Genomic DNA, 20,602 nt, shown 5'->3' on the forward strand with positions numbered 1-20,602 from the left:
ACTTGGTGTCAAACACCACGCAAAATCTTTCGGTCGAAGGCCATTGATGTAAACCTGTCGCCAGAAGTGAGAAACTTGCCATTGAGGCATGCAAGCTTCAAAGTACTGAAAGGGTTGTTCCTCGATCTACTTCTTGGATAATGAGCTGATGTCGACAAGAAGTGATCTGTCATAGGAGGGCCTTAGTGAGTCCCACATCAATGACATGGAATGGAGCAAATGATTTTAATGGAGGTGAAAACGATCTGATGACATAAGGTTCAGGGTGGCAGTCATGAAAGAATGGAGCGTAAATGTATTGCAGTGGATGAGACACAGGTGAATTCTCTAAGCGACTTCTCTTGAACACACCAGCGACATTGGCATAATGGATTGGTAGCATTAACCCCAATTATGTATGGTGTGATGGAACCATGGTGATATGACCAGTGAACGAAACAACCCAACCTGACTCGGATGCGGAGTGAAAGTGTCATGTTCAAGAGCGACTTGCTACCAATAAAGTTTCTTCAAGTTTTCTTCCCAATTTTTCCCCAGTCATTGCTGACCAGTACCTATTTATTTTTGTCAAGCTTGAGGAGGATAACATATGCTTGTTCTATAATTTGCCCTTCGGGCAAACCCATCGCTATGTTTTAACGAGCTTAGCGATAGTGAAACTCGTTCTTGTCTGTATAAGCAAGTTTGTCGCTTCGGTTTTAACAAGTTTAACGACAAAGATAACTCGGTCCTTTTCAATTTTAGAGAGTCTGAAAAGGGACGTAAAGGGAACTCCAATAATCCTTTTTTTTCATATAATCCCTTGAGTCCAAAAAAGTATAAAACAATACAAAAAGGGATGAATTTTCGGTACTTTTAATGAGCCGAACAAAACAAGCGCTCGGTCTTTTTGTGTAATAATCCCTCAAGTCCAAAAAGATTAAAATCTAAAGGAGGGATAGCACTTCCGGTCACTTTAATGAGCTGTAGAGGCCAATTACTCGGCAATCTTTTCATATTTTACGAGTCAGTTGAAAAGAGCTTAAAGGAGACTCGTTTTTTGAGGAACGAGCGATAAATTTGGGTAGCAGCTAATTCCAGGTATGGTTTGGAATTTTCCAACCACGGTAGTGTCACAAGGATGGCTAACAGGATCACTCTTCGCAGCTGTTCCTCAAAAAGGGTAAACAATCAAATGGAGGTGAATGATCGGCCAAAACAGAGTGGAGGTGATGATGAGAACACGACCAAGGCTTCAAAGGCTAATGATAATACATTCACGATGGTTATTTACCGGAAATTGGTTCATTTTTTAATGAGCTTAAACTCTGGGGGAACATTTGCTCATTGCTTATGTTTATTTTTTAACGAGCTTGAATTCCGCGTTAAAACTGCTCGATCCAGTCATAAAATAAGGATGTCTCATTTAAAAAATGGCATTTTTTTCAAAGCTTTGCCCCACATCCTTTCTTTATGCAAGTTAGGAAACGACAAATCCTACTAGTTTAAAGGGTTATAGGACCTACAAATTTTAAAAAAAAAAAATGGTCGCTCTTTGCTTGCACGCCAAAAGGTTTGCATGCCCCCAAGTATAGCGAAAAATTTCCAGGTTACCAAAGATTGTTGTATCCATACTTCAGGCAAAAAACTTCCTCGGCGATGTCTATCAAAATAAACAAAGGTGAGTGGCACAACTGGCTCCACTCACATAACTTTGACGAAGGAATCTTATTCCAGTCTAATTTCATAAACTAGTCATATATCATTCATGAAAACCTACCCTATACCCAAGGTTTTCCTGTTGAAACAGGCCAGGGTGCATGCCCCCTGGGTTTCAATCATGTCCTCATCAGGTGTATGGACTGGGGATTGATGAAACATTCCTTGCGTGAAAAGACCATTCAGGGATGGTATTTGACTATTTGCTATGTGTGAACCAGGGAATGAAAGTTGGTCTACGAGCTTGACCACTCTTCCTTCATGCGGAAAACACATTACTCTAAAGAGTGAGGAGACAATGGCTCCCATGCAATAAATATAGTCGCGTCCAAGGAGTAGATTATAATCCAGGGGTCCTTGGACTACCATTACATTCATGTGAACGGTTTTCCTTCTCAATGTTATCGGCACATTGGGAAGGATCCCTAACGGTCGACTGGTTCCTTCATCAAAGCCTGTTAGATTTCTCATTTCAGGCAAAAGCGATGGTGAACCCAATGCTTTCCAAGCAGTTGAGGAAAAGACACTCACAGAAGCCTCTTCATCTATGATGGTACCGGCCATGACCATTCTATATATTTGAGCAATGATTCGAAATGGTACACTAGCCGGTAAGCGAGGTCTGCCTAGTAGATTCTAATCGAAGGAAACAACTAGGTTGCTTGGAGGTGGGACCGAATAGATGGTCGGATACGGCTCTGACAAACTTCCTTCCTGCGATAAAGGAACGGGTAGACTGCCCCCATGTTCATCGGAGTCTGTGCTTACGAAGAGAATTTGAACAGTGTCGTTCTTGTTCTCTCCGGTGACTGTATCATCCGAAGATGGACCTTCTGAAGGCAAGACCGGGTCAACTGCCGCCTCGACCTTTTGACTTTGATCTGGTGTGGATTCAGATGGTTTATCTTCAATGATAGACACTTCGGCCGACCACAACGGCGTGTCAACCGGATTTTCAACTAGTGACGGACTCGGAAGAGTTTCTTATATCCAGGAGGAAGTCGTAACAGTGAAACCAGACGATCGTCCAAAACTCTTTTAGCCTCGTCTAAGAAGGGACAACGGTGGACCACGTGATCGCCTTCACACAGTTTACAAGGAAATTTACATTTTCCTTTTTGTCCAGGGGCTTCACTTTCACTAGTTGACGGTGTATTTTCAGCATGATCATCAGAGTTTGATGACACCGGATTGTGCAAACGAGGAGACCAATCCCTTAAGATCTGAGGGATGCAAGGACAATCTCGATGATAGTGGTCTCCTTTGCAAATGACACATGGCGATTTAGGCCTGGACGATGCAGTGTGTGGATTTTCGCTAGACGATTCCTGGTCGCACCTTTTTGCCTTTGGCTCCTTCTTCTTCTTCTCTTTCTTCTTCTTCTCTTTCTTCTTCTTCTCTTTCTTCTTCTTAGTTACTTGACTTTTGGCTTTACCAACTTGATCAAGCAAAGAGGAAGGAGGAGAGGGAGAACTAGATGAAGTAGAAGGTTGGGGGGTAACTTTGGTATCGTTTAGTTGCTGACTTGATTGTTCAGGAACCACGGTGTTCTAAATGACAGAGGTCGAGAAGAGCCATACAGGCAAGCCGATTTTCAATCCTGGAAGCGACAAGGTGGCCATATGGGGTGCACCAACATCTCCCCAAGAGGAGAAAGGACTAGGATTTCCTCCAAGGGGAAATCCTTGGTTGGTGGACTCCATTTTTCTCAACCTAAGACCAACGTAGGAAATGTGATGTTTATTCCAATTAAAATAAATTTTAGACACTTTGATACAACTCTCTTTTTCAATTTTTAAGAGTCGAGAAAAAACAAAAGATGACTCTAGTCGCCTTCAATTTTTAATGAGATTGAAGTGAAAAGTGCTCAGATCGACCTTTTCCTTTAAGGAGTCTGAAAAGGAACGAAAGAGACTGCTCTGGAAATCTATATAGAGGGATTACCAAACCAATCGCAAAACTGCAGAATACTTTTTACAGTACGGCAGTCAATCTTCTCGAATGTTGTGTTCAATGCATTGCAATCGATAGGGCAGCAGACATGGCTTCCTATGGATAAAAGATAAATCCTATTGTGGTCTCCCAATATATACTCGACGGTACATGGGAGCACAAGTCCGTACTAGCACTTATTGTCTCAAAGTGGAGGAATCACCCAACCAGCGATGAAAACAACAGTTACCAGGCTTTACGACGCTGGAATACGTCTCTAGCCTAGACTTCTAAATGCTGTGTGTTAGGTTCCAAAGCATTTTTAGATTCATTAAATTTATTTTACAGTTGATCTTGCTTAAGAAATTTTCCTTTCAGGTTCACCGTGTGATGTAGATGTACAATTCCTAAAATGCAATCTAAGATGATAAACAATCGTTTAATCTTCTTTTTGCAATGAAAATCCTAGCTACTAAGGAAAGAGAGATGATATTCTTTCAACATAGAGCAGAGAGCACACACTATATGCACTATCCTAAATCAAACCAAAAAACAGTCTAAATGCAAATGCACATGCATGTATTTTTTTCAGCCTTCTTAATGTGTGTATGATAAAAATAAAGCTAAGTGCAAATCTGAATTATTTTTCAAAGCGACATTACTAACAAGTTTCTTTTCAAGACAAAATGAAGACAATGACGACACTTTGCGATTTGGAATTGAAAACTTGCTTTCGACACTTGAAAAACTACTAATTCAAATCAAATACAAAAGTAATAGTGTAATTGACTATCAAGAACAATCGGATTCTCTTCTATGACTGAAAACGACACTTGCGACACTTTCAAATCAAGAAACGACAGTTCAATTACGCTACTTCTTTGTAAAAGAGAACTGAAAATGGATCACAATACATAAAAACATTTACAGTTCTTTGCACAATGGAGGCGGAATAATGGTAAGGAAGGGGGTTCCAATAGAGGTATACTGACTACAGATAGCAAAACTCCTGAATAGAGCTGAAAAGAGTGAACACAGAAACCAAAATATAAGAGCAGAAGAGGTCTTGTCTGATCAGCGCACCTATAACACAGGGAAAGTGAGATGCAGCGTGTTAACACTCAGGTTGTTCCCTTTGACTCCAAAGGGAATACGGCCGAGGTAACCACTAACCAATCTTTTAGCCATAGGTCCTAGCCTACCTACAACAAGAGAGGGCTCTCTCTTTCTGATTTAGCTTTGTTTTGATGTAATTTTAGGCTAGTTATGATGCACAGGATTTTGTTTTGAATTTGTTGGGATGATGATTTCAGTGAGAACTGGTATGTTTCTGCAGAATAATATAGACCATTGGGCATGGAGCCGATGTTGGTGAACTGCTGGAAATGTCTTTTGAGGGAAAAGGTTATGCTACAGAGCCAGACAAGCATCTGTGGAACAATTTTTCAAATCTATAATATGATGGGATGAAATCAGGGAGTGAAAGGAAGCTAAGGATCTTTCACTAAACTGATAGAGGGAATGGTGGGAATATTATCTAGGAGCATTTAAGAATTCTTGAACAACATTCATAATGATAGAATGAATACAAACATGATCAGTTAAGAATTCATGTTTATGATTAATTCTGAAGAAAACACATTTAACAAGAGAGATTGAACAGAGGGTGTACTCAAACAATTCCTCTACTATTCTTTTTCTCTTTTGCTAAGTTAATGAAACATATATTGGAGTTAAGCAAACATAGAAAGACAAAACATAGTTTAGGATAACTTATTGCTCCATCAAACAACACATGAATTCTGTAGCAGAACTCAGATCATCACTTTGACATCAAACAGCGCAGAGATTAGGAACTTTTCTAGCCATTCGTATTAGATAGTCTGAAAATTTACAAAACAGTGTCTCAGAGAGAAAATCACCAACCCCAAATACGTTGTATGGGGAGGTATATATACAAAAATTAGATACAAAATATCTAGCTGATGAGTTAATAGTTCATAAATTCTATGCCAACCCCTGAGGAATTACAGCTGAAAGAGTAAATGTTGCAGTACATATTTAGTGCATTAGCTGTCCATCTTGTCAGAAAGTTTTGACTTTTGTGACCAACTGAGTCGGCGGGAGCTGCACTGTCCAAAATCTGCGTGTTTCCCTTCTTGGGCTTGTTGTCCCAGTATTTTGCTGAGTCATTATTCTCACCCGCTCTGCCAGTTGTCTTCATGCTGCATTAAATTTCGTTGACCTGAGACTGATTAGGAGAGACAAAACTGAGATCATTGGGGCAAAATTTGCAGCATTGCTTGCCACCAATCTTCTTTAGGCAGTTGGTGTATTCGTATTTTTATTAGAGTTTCATCTGCCTCTGTGTACCTGTAAAAATTGGGTGGGACCGCAAACAGGTGATTAATTTCATGCTCAATGTAAAATAAATTTTCCAGCTTGTCATAGAGGCTCTGCCCGGATGGAGGTCCTGCTTCTTCTGAAGTGCTTGTGGATGCTGTGATCTGATTTGAAATGAAATTGGTCATCCTAGTGGCATACTACTCACGGGTGAGTAGTCTTCCAGCGTCGGTCAATAGGCTGGGCAATCCTTTGCCTTGTAATGCACCCATTCTAAGCTTGTAAACATCTACCTCAGCCTGCATTTCCTGGCATTTTCTCTCCAAATTCTGCACAAAATTTCTGAGGGTCAGCACCTTTTTGGCTGTTAAAACAGTATCTGTTCTGTTGCTGATGTCTAAGGCTGCCAACTCCTCCTTGGTGTGAGTGTTGAGGAAATGTATCATCCTGCTAGCCTGCTCAGGCATATTTCCTAGTGCTGCTCTAGCCTTTTGGCTTTCAATTCGAGCTTGGCCTATTAACTCAATCTGCTCATGCACTGTTTTGATTGATTTCCACTGTTTGGTGATAGAGTGTTCAATCCGGGTCCACAAAATTTTATTTATCTCAACCAGAGTCTTCTCTAAATTCAGTTCCTTTTCCAAGGCCTTTATTCTGTCTTTCAAGGCCTTAATTTCTCTGGTTTGCTCAGCTACTGTCATTTTGGACTTGTCATATTTTGCTTCAAGCTCAGCCAATTTTTCCTTGGCTTGTTTAATCTCTGTTGCCTGAAGCTCCAGCTCCTTGACAGCTTTTGTCAGTTCATCCATGCTTATGCTAGCCTCAGGAGTTGTTGTTGTTGCTGCTGCAGTATCTGAAGTTGTTGTAGCCATTGGAGGGGTCACTGCTGCTTCTGTAGTTGCTGCAGTAGTTGGGGCAATTTGAGGAGGCTGGGAGGTCAACTCTCCCTGCTTTATTTGCAGTGCATTTTCCAATTCTTCTTCCATTTGGACTATTCTTTGATTCGTTTGCATTAGGAGGTCCAATGTGTCCTCAGCTTCTTTCTCTTTTACTAGCTCTCCCGTCTGTGGATGCATGGATGAGGAGAGCCTCATTTGCTTTTTTAGAGCAACAATATCATCCTCCTTTTTCTTCATTAGAGCTTTGATAGCCTTGGGATTCTTAGAATCATGCCCCAGGTCTACAATAATGTCCTCCAATGTTTTGATTCTGTTGTCTTTGGCTGTGGAGGACATTCTTTCTAAATCAAGCTGAGTATTAGTGTTCCTCAGAGATTCTTTTAGCTCATGGGCCATTGTGGCCTTGTCTACCAATGTGTCATAGACCATTTCCCCTGTTTGCTTATGCAGTTCTATTTTATCCATGGGGTGAATGTCTTTTGACATAACCTCCAACCTCATTCTGACATAATCTGCAGCCGACTGAGGCTGCTGTACCTTGGGTTTAAAATGGCTGAGAATCATTTTTTCCTCTTTGATGTCATATGCTGCCATCAACCTTTCTTGTTTGGCAGGTGTTGCCTTGAGAAATTGGTCATATAACTGCACTCTTAGCAGCTCATTTTGTGCCTTAATTTCTTTAAAGGTGGCCTTGATGCTAGCCGGCCTCTTGCTTTGCTGTGTGGAGGAGGACACCTCCATGCCATGCTGTCTTTCTTGCTCTTGTTGAAAAGAGCTTGTGGTTGTTTGTTGACTGTCTTCTCTATCTTTCCTTGGGCTTCCAAGGATTTCTTCACTGATTTATTCCACAACTGGAGAATCAACCTTTTGCCTCTTGGCTTCGGGCTGTTGAGTGGACCCACTAGCAGGTGTGGACTCATCTCAGTCTCATTTTCTGCCTCTTTCCTCATGGGCAGGAGTCTGCAAGGCAGGCACTGTTGGTGCTTCTGTCTGTTGTAGAGGGGCCTGTACTTGAGGTTGCTCCATTGAAGAGGCAGGTTGTTCTGTGACCACTTCCTTTTCTGCACCCATTATCTCCTTGCCCTTTGTTGTACCTGTTGCTGATGTAGATGGTCCCTGGGCGGCTGGTGTGGCTGCAGCAGCGGATGTACCTTCTCCAATTTGATGTGGCAGCTTGAATGTTACATGCTGCACAGAATCCAAGTCAAGATTTTTTTCTAAATCCTTGACATTTTTCTCCATTATTTCCTCTTGAGTTAATTCCTCAACTAATGTACCTTGCAACCACTCATCTTGGTTGGCATATTGCTCAATTTGTGGATATTTACAGTGGTCATAACCTAGCAGCCTATATTTAACTCTTCTGGCACTGATAAAACCTTTCAGGTCATAAGGGACCCACCAGAAGCTCCTCTTTTGCTTATATTTGTCCTTGAGAATTTGATCAACATCTTGCCAACCTTCTTTCTTGTTCATGATGAAGGGGCCTAGATGGTCATTGAATTTGAGGTGGGATTTCTTTTTGGCACTATGGAAATGGGTAAGATCAGAACTAATGAGTTTCCTATAGTATTCCAAGGCAAACAGTCTCATTGGTACATACCTTGGAAGCCTGTAAGGACAGAGCTCACAGCCATAGATTCTGATGACAGTATGGTTTTGATATAGGTACCAATCACCTATTTTGTAGCTCTTGGACAGTTGCAAGGTCTTCTGAATCTCAAATGACAATCTGGGAGGAGGGGATCTCATTAGGAGGCAAGAGATTGGGTATACAAATTGGTCAACAAACTCACAATAAGAAAATGGAGAGTTTTGAACTTCATGGAAGACCGATGACCAGAAGATGGCAGACCTCTTTTCACCCTTAGAATCCAATTTCTTAATGGGGCATTGGAAGCTTTCAGACTGGTAATACATGAATAAGTGGTAGATATATGATGAATATTTGAATACTCCCTCCCTATCCACTTTCAAAAGCTGGTCATGTATTTTATTGGCTATAAACTTGGCAGAGTTATACTTGTAAGCAGGGGGCTGGCCTGGACTATATGTAGCTAATAATACCAACATTGTTTCGTCAATGTGCTCACTGGTTTTGAAGCCCAGCACATAAGAGATCATATCAACTAGAAGCTTGCCCACCTCATTGAAATGGACATATAAGAAAGGAGGTGTCCCTGTAGGCTGGCGGTCTGCCCTCATGAATGTCTTGGTGATTTTTTCAATGTTAGCACTGGAGAGTTTGGAGCCTGCATCCAGCAAATAGTTCATGGAGAAAGGAAACAGTAGCTGAGTCTGCTTGAAATTGAGCATTTGGTTGATGGAGTCAGGAGTAATGTGGAAAAGTATGCTCCCAGATGGAGACTTAACAGCTCTCTGAGTTGGCTCATAGTTCTCAGCACATAAGCGGATGATCTCTGGAAAAATATTAACAGATGGGAGGAAGTAATAAGGCAGATTGGACTCCCATATACCATACATGTCATTATTGCTTAGATAGTTGTTTCTCAACTAGCAGAAAGTCTGCAAGTGGTTTCTGTCACCAACAAGATCTTGGATAAGGTAATCTCTATCAGCAAGAGGCATGGCTTCAAGCTCCTTGTTTGGTGGATTCATAGGAGTGACACTAAGAGCTGATGGAGTAGCCATTACAGAACTTTCAGATGTTATCTTTAGAATGAATTTTTTGAGTAGAATAGGCTGAGGATGATAGCTTGTGAGGATTTGAAGAGGAGTGGCAGAGTGAGTTTAGCTGAAGCCAAAGTCTTCAATATTTTGTTGCTGTATTGAAAAGAAAAAAATTTGCAGAGTTTTATTTGAGCTTTGGTTTCTTTTGGCAAACTCTCTGAATTTAGAGACAGTGAGGGCAAATGCAGAGGAGAAAGGGATTACAGCTTAATGCACTGAGAGCTTGAAGTGAAACACGACAAAAGGGAACAATGCCGGGCAGGTGTGAGACTATATTAAAAATTCAAGCCTGAAAATGGATTCTAGCATGGTGAAATTATGAACAGTCCGTGGTTCTCTTAAACAGGGGGTGCATTAGATAATTTAGGCCAACATTCAAAGGAAAACACCATTAAATTTAGGAGTTTGTAGGCAATTTAGTGAAAAAATTCCAGAGAACGAGAAGAACACAGGCAAACAGGTTGAATTTGGCAAATACCTGGATTAGCTAGCGCCGAGGGTGATTAAGTTGATTGAAGGGCGAAGATTGACGTCGAATTTGCAGGTGGTGGCGTCCAAAGTGTTGAAATTTTGAAATCTGGAGGCAGTTTGGTGTGAACAGTAGAACAGCGCAGCCGCAACTTTTCAATTAAAATGACCGAAAACGGTCACTTTCGGTGTTTTTAACGAAAAATTTGGCGCATACGCGCTTTTGGCGCTTTCCCGTGATGACGTCATCAGCAGACCCCGGGTACAGATGGGTGACATGGGCGTTGACTGGGATGATGATGTGGCAGGACATGGTGGCACATCATGGGCGCAGGAGGACAGCGTGGCGGGCGACGTGGGGCAGCGGCGGGGACTAGGTGTGACGTCATGATGACGGGACTGCTGACGCAATGGGACAGAGGGCGGTTTCTTGGATGACGGTTTCTGGTTTCCCCGCACCGCCTTTGAGCAGAGGCGGTTTCGGAGGGGAGGCCTCCGAACACCCCGGGTTGTCGACACGTGGCGGGGGTACGGAGGCAAAACCACCCATCCCCCGGACGTTAAAGCCCGACACGTTGTGGGCTGAAAACACCCGCCCATCGTTGGATTGGGCGCGGTGGGAGATCGACGGTTGGTGGGGCCTTTGGCGCGGCATGCAAGTTCGGAGCGGGTCCCGCCCGTATTTAAATAATATATTATAGCTGTGGGTTCAAACTTTAGCTCGGGTGGGTTTTTGCGGGTAGGATTAATGCGGGTTATTTGTGATGCAATGTTTAAATAAAAAACATTTAAACCTTTAAACATTGGGTTTAGACTGCGGGGGTAATTTGCAAGGGTTTAGGTGAGTGGGGGTTTAAGTATAGGTTATTAATCTTACCAGAGGTTAGATTAATTCTGGGGTAAGGACGCAGAAGGGTTGATTATAGCCCCAAATGGACTAATGTCTCCCATAACTATGTTACTATAGCTATAATGCTAGGGGGTGGGATAGTTAATATGCTTTTGGTAATTTTATGTAGTTTTTGTAGAAATAGGGGTGGGGATGTAACTAGGGAGCTATATAATAGGGTTACGGGTTAATATGGGTATGTGAGGTGAAGTGTGAGGGAAACATTGAGCTTGAGAACTGAAACTTAGAAACCAGAAATGGATGAAGTATGAAGTGAGGGTTTTACACAAGAAATGTGGCTTCTTTTAGAGGAAGAAGGTCACAACTTGACACGACTTTCTCAAGGGGGAAATGTAAGTAGGACTGTTTAGGCAGATCCTAAAGTCCTCAAGGGTATATTAGTAAGAAACCTTTTGAAGGGAATGAGGGAAGTTAGACATGCTTTGATAGTTTGCCATATAGACCATTGTTCTTGCCCTTCTCTTATTGATGAGATGAGATATGATTTTCAATATATCAGGTGGTCTTAGCTTGCTTCTGCGACCTCCAACTGCCTACCCTGCCTAATAGAACTAACATTTTTTCTTCTTTTGGATGGGTGCACTTAACCTTGCAAACTCTGGTAATCCTCTTTTCCTTTGGCTGCCCTCCTATCTAAATCTACCCTTATATCTTCCAAGGGCCCAGATTAAGCAGTTGGGCTCCTTCCTTTCTCTATGTAGCTACTCATCTGCCAAGCTTGAACTGTTTGGACAGGTATTCATTCTCTAGTCTAGAACAAGCAATTTAAAACATGGCATGGTCCAGTTTGAACTGTTGGGCCATCCATCAAGATAGCAGTGGCACTTTGGTCAGCCACTTTCATGGTCTTTCTTTGGGGTTCATTTCAATTATTTTTTCTGACCATTTCATTTTCTTGCCTTTTGATTATTCTTTTAAGGCATACCCTCTTTACATTTTTTAATTGTCTGTTCCTTTCACAAAATATGGAACCTTTGTAGCATCAAAGATGATCATTTTTGGCACTTCCACTGTCAATCATGAAAAATGAAACCCTATTGGTATAGGAGACTAACACAGCGCACCTACTACACACGGGAAGTGCGATGCATCCAGATTCCAAAGAAGAGACAGTGCGATGGTCTAGGGACGAGACTTCAACTAGGTTCCAGGTCACAGTTTGCAGCTCAGTTCAGGAATTTAGGCCGAGCAAGTGGTAATCAATAAATAAATCACAGGGGTAGATCTAAGGAGATTACTAGAGCCACCACAAGGGAAATTAGAGAGCTTGTAAATCGATTGTTCAATTCATAAACAAAACTCGAGATAGACTGAAGCAGCATTGATCTACTTTGCACTTGCATAGAAAATGCAGTTCGAAGGCTAGCTGGCTTGACTTCAGGCTCCGTCTGTAAGTTTATAAAGCAAACAAATATAGACAAACAAACAATCTATTTGCTCCCCAGTGGAGTTTCCATTTTGTTATTGGGAAATCTAGTGTCTATGCAGAGCTGCTAGTCCCACTAAGGCTGGTAGCTACCTTAGAAACAAACAAACTAAAACAACTTTCATTTTCCTTTATGAGAAGTAAATAAGAGGGGAAAGAAGGAGACCAACCTCTATCTTGCGCTTGGTCCCTTGCTTGATTCCTCTCCCTTCTGATAGATCTTTGCCACTTGCTTCCTCATTTACCCAGCTTCAAAGAGTACCTGTAGAATCAGAGTAGCATAACACTATCCAAGAACAGAGATCTACTATCATAAACAATATAGGACTAGATATTTATTGACCACACAAATGCATATATCATTAATCATACAAGAATGTGGAGGAAAACATGAATAGCTTTATTAATAATCAAGAATATCAAAGAGGATTACAACCAATTGTTCTGACCCAGCATCATCCTCTCAGCAAGAAAACCCTTCTTCACCTCATGAAAATCTTAGATCACCCAACACTATGATGTTACACCAAGAAGCCAACAGCACTTCCTTACAAGATACAAAATTCCAGCCTCTGGATCTCTGGGATGAGGGATCCATATATAGATGTTTGCAAGGGGGCTGAGTCAGCTTTTGAGATTTGATTAGTGTCCTCTCTCTGATAGTTCTTGATTCCACTTGGAGATTGATTATCTCTTACTCATCCCTGGGCGAATGCAGAGAGGCAAGTGTCACAAGAGAAGTTTCTGGAAGATTCCATGATCCTCCACCTCGCAGATTGACCCTACCATTTGTCCACTCTCGCCCATCGCACCCCATAGAAGGGCTTTTCAGTATGCATCGCACATCCCATGTGCATTTAGGTGGGATGCAGCGCACTTTGACCATGGAGCAGGTGAGATGGTGCAGTTTTGACCAGTTCTGAGTAGTTTTTCATGGAGAACTTCTGGGAGATGATGTAATCAGCTGACCTTGTTCTTTTAGGGGTTGGAACAACACTTTTAGGGACTTAAGAGCCCTTGGTTTATGGACATTTATGATTGGGGTTGCAGTGCCCAAAAATGTCTATAACACTATGCAAGCTTGGCTAAGCACAGATTCATTTTCAAATCTAATCTACTCAACAAGAAATTAATTAAAAATTGCATGTTAATGCTTTCTTGCTGAGAAAGTTTATTCATGGTACTTCAACAACAATTCAGCAAACATCATTAAATTACAAGGCATACCAGATTATTAAGTAATGTAAGAGTACTTAGCTAGATTACCACTTCTATAGCAACATCATAGCCAATATTTTAAAAGACTACTAATACATAACCACAAAATACCCATCAAGAGGCAACATAACCCTATAATATAAATCAGCATCTGATCAGATCTGTGGTATTGGCATCACAGAAATCATTAGAAATGAAAACCCAAAAGAATTGAGCCATTTCATCTTTAAACCAATGAATTGTCTACACTACTAACCCTGACAAAGGTTCATCATGAGTAAACAGATATATGCAGCCCATGCTTTGAATAAGAGTTGATTTACTTAACACAAAATACCAAAAAACAAATAACCCAAAACATCATAACCCTGTAATACCCATATTTTACTTATTGCCATTCTCCTCAATTTCAAAGGCACTGGTAGGGAAGGATTTCCCAATTCCAGTAACACTCTTGAAGTAAATATTCCTGCTGGATGGGTCATCAATGGAGATCTCAGAGATGGTGATCCAGAGGAGCAACTCCTTACTCTTCACTCCAGTCAGTTTCTTCATCTTGCGTTGCTCAACATAGGCGGTGATCTCTGTGCCGTATTGGACCATTTTCCCAATCTTCTTGAAATAGCGCTCGGTCTTCTTCTTTTGCTTCAGCCACACAAAGCCCGTTTCCTTCACGTAACTAAATTCTTCAAGATCCTCATGGGGCAGCAGGCCCTTGGGAAGGCCCATCTCTGCAAGCAAGTCCATGGATTTCTGCTTGCAGATTTCGCTCCTTTCCCTATATATATTTGTGAACCTCCTTTTCATGTTTGAATGCTACCAAACTCGAACATGTTGAAGGAATACTAGCTACAGTTACTGTGTTTGGCCTGACATTTGTACATTGCATTTGGCGAAAGAGCTTTAGGCTCTCGTCGAAACCTCCATTCTGTGCATATCCACAAATTATCGTGGTCCATGGAACCATGTCTCATTCAAGAATTTTGTTGAACGCTTTGCTGACATCATGTACACAACCACCTCTCAAATGGTATGGTGAATGACCTTCTCTGATAGCATCTATTTTTCTTGTAGAAACTACTGGCACTGGATCTTGAAGCGGTGTCATATTCTTGGAATTATGATTTTCCCTATTAAAAGTGTCTAATAAGATATGTTTCTCTTGTAGATCATAGATATAATCATTTTCAGAGTAATTAGTACATCCATCCTGTTGATGTTCAATGGTAGAATGTTTCACTGGATATTTCTGCATTCCAACCCTCTTCATGGCAGTACCCTCATAGGGCAGTTCCTACTAGCATATCTGGCTTCATTGGCGTAATTGAATTCTAGTAACCTCTGGATTAGTGTGGTTTCCAGTCTGCACCATAGAAGTATCATGATACTCATCTCTAAGTTCCTCTCCTCCCCAAATTTCATCAAGGTAATCACTAAGTAACAAAGAATTAGCTTCAATATTATCTGCCTGAGATGCCTGCACAGTATGAAATATTTCCTCTATGATTTCTGCTTCCTCAAATGTTTCCAGAGTATTTGAAAATTGAATATTCTGCAAGTCTCCAGGCATATTAGAGTCTACACTAGATGGAATCCAATCAAAGTCTTATACCCAGTTGAGTGGACATGAAATTACTTCTTGTATTTTATGAGTGTCAACCTTTGCATTATATTTCAACTCAACTGGAGATGTAATGCTGCAATTTTGATCAGGATCATCCAGAAGAACATCTAACCATCTCTCAACACTCTCTTCATTCATGTCAATTAAATTCTCAGTTGATGTTTCAGATAGCAGTTTTAAGTTTGATTTATTTTCACCTTCTTGCAAAATTGGTGATTGATGTCCAGTATAGAATGTTTCAACCAGATTGCCAAGTAAGGTGTTGTTATTTGCACTATATGAATCATTTTTCTCAGTTGGTGTTATAGACATTTTTGGGCACTACAACCCCAAGCATGAAATGTCCATAAACCAAGGGCTCCTAAGTCCCTAAAAGTGTTGTTCTAACCCTGAAAGGAACAAGGTCAACTGATTACAGCTTCTCCCAGAAGTTCTCCATGAAAATCTACTCATAACTGGTCAAAACAGGATCATTTCACTTACTCCATGGCTAGGGTGAGATGCATCGCACCTTGTACACACGGGAAGTGCGTTGCATTTCAAAAATCCCTTCTATGGGGTGCGATGGACGAGAAAAGACAAGTGGCGGAGACAGTTTGCGAGGTGGATGATCATGGAATCTTCCATAAACTTCTCCTGGGACACTTGCCTCTCAGAATCGCCCAAGGATGAGTAAGAGATCAATGAGATCTCCAAGTGGCATCAAGAACTATTAGAGAGAAGACACTAATCAAAAACCCAGAGCTGACTCACACCTCTGCAAATATCTATATATAGATCTCTCATTCCAGACATCCAGAGGTGGGAGGCTGGAATTTTGCATATTGTAAGGAATTGTTGTTGATTTCTTCAGACAAACATCAGATTGTTGGGTGATATAAGTTTTGTATGAGGTGAAGAGGGGCTTCCTTGCTGAGAGGTTGATGCTGGGTCAGAACAACTGGTTGTAACTCCTCTTGGCTCTTTCTTATTTATCAATAAAAGCTATTCAAGTTTTCCTCCATGCTCTTGTGTCATTGATGTTTGCTACATTTGTATGGTCAATTTACATCTAATCCTAGATTGTTTATGATTATAGATCCATGTCTTTGTATAGTGCTATGCTACTGTGATCTTACGGGTACTTTGTGAAGCTGGGCGTGCAAGGGAGCAGGTAGCTAAAGACTATCAAAGAAGAGAGGAATCAAATCAAGAGATTAGCGCAAGACAGAGGTTGGTCTTTCTGTTCCTCTCTATCTATAATTCATAAAGGAAAAACGAAAGTACCTTTTCTCTATTTGTTTCTAAGGCAGTTGTCACACCTTAGTGGGATAGAGCAGTTCTATATAGACACTTTTCCTTGTAACAAAATGGCGACTCCACTGGGGAATAATTAGTTTGTTTGTTTATCATTCTGTGTTGTCTGTTTCATAAACTTACAGGTAGCATTCGAATTGCATTTGCCATAACAAATGCAAAGTAGATAAATTCTACTTCAATCCATCTACTGGATCTGTTTATGATTTAAACAACTGATTCACAAACTATCTGATTGCCCTTGTGATAGCTCTTAGATCCTCCTTAGATCTACCCCTGGTTGTTGCATTACTGATTGCTTTTTGCTCAGCCAAAACCCAAGAAATGAACTGCAAAATGTGACTCGGAACCCAAAAAGAATCTCGTTTCTAGCCCAGCGCAGGTACTGTTCAGAGAATCTGAACTTCAGCACACTTCCCGAGTGGACAAGGTGCGCTGAATTTCAAATTCTCTGTGTTACAGGTGCGCTGATCAGACTAGGCTCTGTGTAGTTTTGGTTTCTGTGATTCATTCTTTCCAGTTCTATTCCTGAATTTTGCTGCCTGTGATCAGTATATGTCTGTTTGAAACCCCTTTTCCTTGCTGTTATTCCACCTCCTTTGTACAAAAGAACTGTAGATGTTTTTGTGTGTTTGTTGAGTCATTTTCAGTTCTCCTTTGCAAAAGTAGCATAATCGTACTGTCGTCCTTTGATTTGAAACTGTCGCAAGTGTCGATTTCAATCGTAGGAAAGAGTTTGATTGCTGTTGATGGTCGATTATCCTGTTACTATTGTTTTTGGTCTAAATTTGTAATTTTCTAGTGTCAAGAACAAGTATTCATTTCAAAATCGTAAGGTGTTGTGATCGTCTCCATTTTTTATTTTGAAAAGAAACTTGTTGATATTTGTCACTTGAAAAGAAATTCAGATTTGTGCATCAACTTTCTTTTTAGCATTCATATACTAAGAAAGTCAAAAACAAATACATGCATGTGCATTTGCATATAGACAGTCTGATTGGCTTGATTTAGGAAAGTGCATTTAGAGTGTGCTCTTTGCTCTTTGTGAAAAGATTATGTCTTTCTTTCCTTAGTAGCTAGGATTTTCATTGCACAAAGAAGATAAAAAGTTTGTTTATCATCTTAGATTGCATTTTAGGAATTACATCTACATCTCGCGGTGAACCTGAAAGGAAAACTTCATAAACAAGATCAACTATAAAATAAATTCAATGAATCTAACAATGCTTTGGAACTTAACGCACAACATTTAGAAGTCTAGGCTAGAGACGTATTCCGGCGTCGTAAAGCCTGGTAACTGTTGTTCTCACTGATGGTTGGGTGATTCCTCCACTTTGAGGCGATAAGTCCTAGTACGGACTTGTGCTCCCACGTACCGTCGAGTATATTTTGGGAGACCCCAATAGGCTTAATCCTTTATCCATAGGAAGTCGTGTCTGTCGCCCTATCGATTGCAATGCACTGAACACAACATTTAGGAAGATTGACTGCCGTACCGTAAAAAGTATTCTGCAGTTTTGCGATTGGTTTGGTAATCCCTCTACCTAGATTTCCAGAGCAGTCCCTTTCGTTCCTTTTCAGACTCCTTAATAGAAAAGGTCCATCTGAGCACTTGTCACTTCAGGCTCATTAAAAATCGAAGGCGACTAGAGTCATATTTTGTTTTTTCTCGACTCTTAAAAATTGAAAAAGCAGGTTCTGTCAAAGCGTCTAAAATTCATCTAATTCGGAAACACATTTCCCCTTTATTTTTAGTTAATCGAGTAATCCGCAATGGTGGAAGAAAGTCAATCGAAATCGCTAGAAAATCTTTTGGATAGACTAGATATGTCTGAACAACCGTCGAAATCCAGGACTGTGTCATCTGATGCAGTAGCAGCAGAGCCTCCTACTACTACTCCAAGGATGTTCACCGGTATACCATCTATCCCGGCAAGTTATCAACAACAAGCCGGAGTCCAATTAGGGACTGTTTCGACGACATGGTCAGTTCCTATTTCTTCATCCGGATTATCATCTGGTATTTCTTATGTTGAAACTCAACAAATTGATCCAATGTATCTTCAAAGGCCAATTTACCCTTTAAGTACTGGATTGCCACCATATGGAGGGCAGTATGCCTTTTCATTGTTCCCTCCCGGAGAACAACCATATGGGAGTTTACAACAAAGTTCATGTCAAACCGGAATTACATCCAGCGGTTGGGTACCAATACTGCCTCAACAGCCAAGGGATGTATATTCAATGCAACCAGTCCACCCTGTGTCGAATATTCCCACTATACCTGCTATGGTGACTGCGTTGCAAGTACAAGCTGTTGTAGATCTAACCCAGAATATTATAGATCTAATATAAAAGTATAAGATAATGCCAAGAAACCCAGAAATAATATGAAATGATTCTTTATTGATCTCAAGACCCTTATGGTAGGGCAACACCATACATTCACTCCTTAAGGAAGGAGAACGCTCCACAAGCCATATGCCTGTTCATACAAGAATACTTCTCTTCATATCTCTCTATGTGGAGTCTCTAGCCTCTATATAGGCCTCATACATACAATACCATGCATCATTACCATGGTTTCCTCATACCATCAACTAATACCATGGGCCCTTTACATTATTATTAACTACTTGTGGTCCCTTACATGACATGGGTTAACCACCTTATTTATTACTATGGCCCATCCCATTATTACATTATTACCTTGGGTACCTCCCTTGGTACCCCATATTATCCCCCCTAGGTATATAACATTCCACCCCCCTAAGCATGTTTCGTCCCCGAAACATGGGAAGAACACAAATAATAAGATCTACTCAAAAGAGTAGTCCACTGATACCATGCATGTGCATCTAGCCATCCAAGAGAAAGGTGAACCCTCGATCTCGCTGGTGCCTTGCTCGCTTGAGATGGAAGTTGACCGTGGCATCTCTTCTGTGTTGATGTGTAGTAGGTGGATCGTCTCTCCTTTCTATCCGTCATGTGACTACTTGGTTTCCATCTTGATGGTTGTCTTGCGGGGTGATGTGGGTGATGATATGTTGAAGTTTTAACCCACGATGACTTTTGCTTGACTTCACCCTGCTGTGGTGCCTGTTGTGGTGTCTCCTTTTTCAATATGACTTCAACCACTGAGCCCTCCTCTGATGTATCATCACCTGTAACCTTTTCTTCTGCAGCCTCTGTTTGTGTTTGATTGTCGATCATCAAAGGCTCATCATCTGATATGTCAGTCCCTTGAACATCTTCTACTTCAGCCTCCATGTGCTCTACTTGTTTATGGATGGAAATATCCTATAATGTAATTTTCTTCTTTTTATACCATAGCTTCAGGAATTTCTTCTGCACATTAATATTGATAGTACCCACAGATTCCATCCAAGGATATCCTAAAACAACATCCCTATTATCCATCTCGGAAGTATAAAAATCACCATGCAACACATACTTATCCATAGAAATCTTCAAATCCTTGTACACTTGAACATCCTCACCATCCACTTGTGTGTTTTCCACGTGTTTTGCTGGAATTTGCAATTTTTTTGCCAAGTTGACATTTATGAGATTTTGTTTGCAACTCGGATTTATAGACACAATGACTTTCTCCTTCTGAATCAATCCATGAACCTGCAATAAGGAGATACCAGAAGAAAATAACCCTTTAGGTTCCTTGGTTTCCTTCTTTTCTATAAAATCTTTGCTAGGCTGTGTGTCTGTCTGTGTGATCTTATCCACAAGATTAGCTTTACGGTCAAAGTGGTCCATAAGATCTTTTGTGAATGTGTCCCAAGTCAAGGGCCTTTGATAGCAACGTTGATGCCATTGCCACCATTGTTGTCTTTCATTGTCCAAGTACATTATTCCCACACCCAACTGAGTCTCATCATCCATGATGTAATTCAATCTAAAATATTTCTCCATTTGTGCTAGCCATTTGGCTGGATGAGAGCCATCAAATTTATACAAGTCCCTGAAATTCTGACCTAGGGCCGCCATAAAGAAAAAATTCACTTACTTGGAGAAAATTTGTAATTGTCACAGTTTCGTCAATATTGCTCAGAATCTCTATTATAACCTATTTTTGGAAATGG

At 40.8% G+C, this 20,602-nt stretch overlaps 1 protein-coding gene across 1 annotated transcript; it reads right to left on the reverse strand.

Annotated features, from left to right (window-relative positions):
- Positions 1–6,173: 6,173 nt before the first annotated feature.
- On the reverse strand, positions 6,174–14,392 carry LOC149195010 (uncharacterized). The gene is made up of 3 exons (XM_089407869.1): positions 13,984–14,392; positions 6,429–6,772; positions 6,174–6,272 (listed from the first exon to the last, which is right to left on the reverse strand). Exons 1-3 carry the CDS (start codon positions 14,390–14,392, stop codon positions 6,174–6,176), a joined length of 852 nt encoding a protein of 283 aa, XP_089263995.1.
- Positions 14,393–20,602: the final 6,210 nt, after the last annotated feature.

The sequence above is a fragment of the Pinus tabuliformis genome, chromosome 2_2 (assembly GCF_031772625.1).
Source record: "Pinus tabuliformis cultivar Carrire ecotype Pingquan chromosome 2_2, CPIR1, whole genome shotgun sequence".
Classification (NCBI taxonomy): Eukaryota; Viridiplantae; Streptophyta; class Pinopsida; order Pinales; family Pinaceae; genus Pinus; species Pinus tabuliformis.

What these genes read in the sequence shown, in the direction of transcription:
- LOC149195010 (XM_089407869.1), bottom strand. Translation starts at nt 14,392, where the DNA reads ATGAAAAGGAGGTTCACAAATATATATAGGGAAAGGAGCGAAATCTGC. An exon ending in TGCCTTTGAAATTGAGGAGA is followed by an intron (nt 6,773 to 13,983) that starts ATGGCAATAAGT and finishes GCATGGATGAAC; the next exon opens with TGACAAAAGCTGTCAAGGAG. An exon ending in TAGGAAATATGCCTGAGCAG is followed by an intron (nt 6,273 to 6,428) that starts GCTAGCAGGATG and finishes CAGGAAATGCAG; the next exon opens with GCTGAGGTAGATGTTTACAA.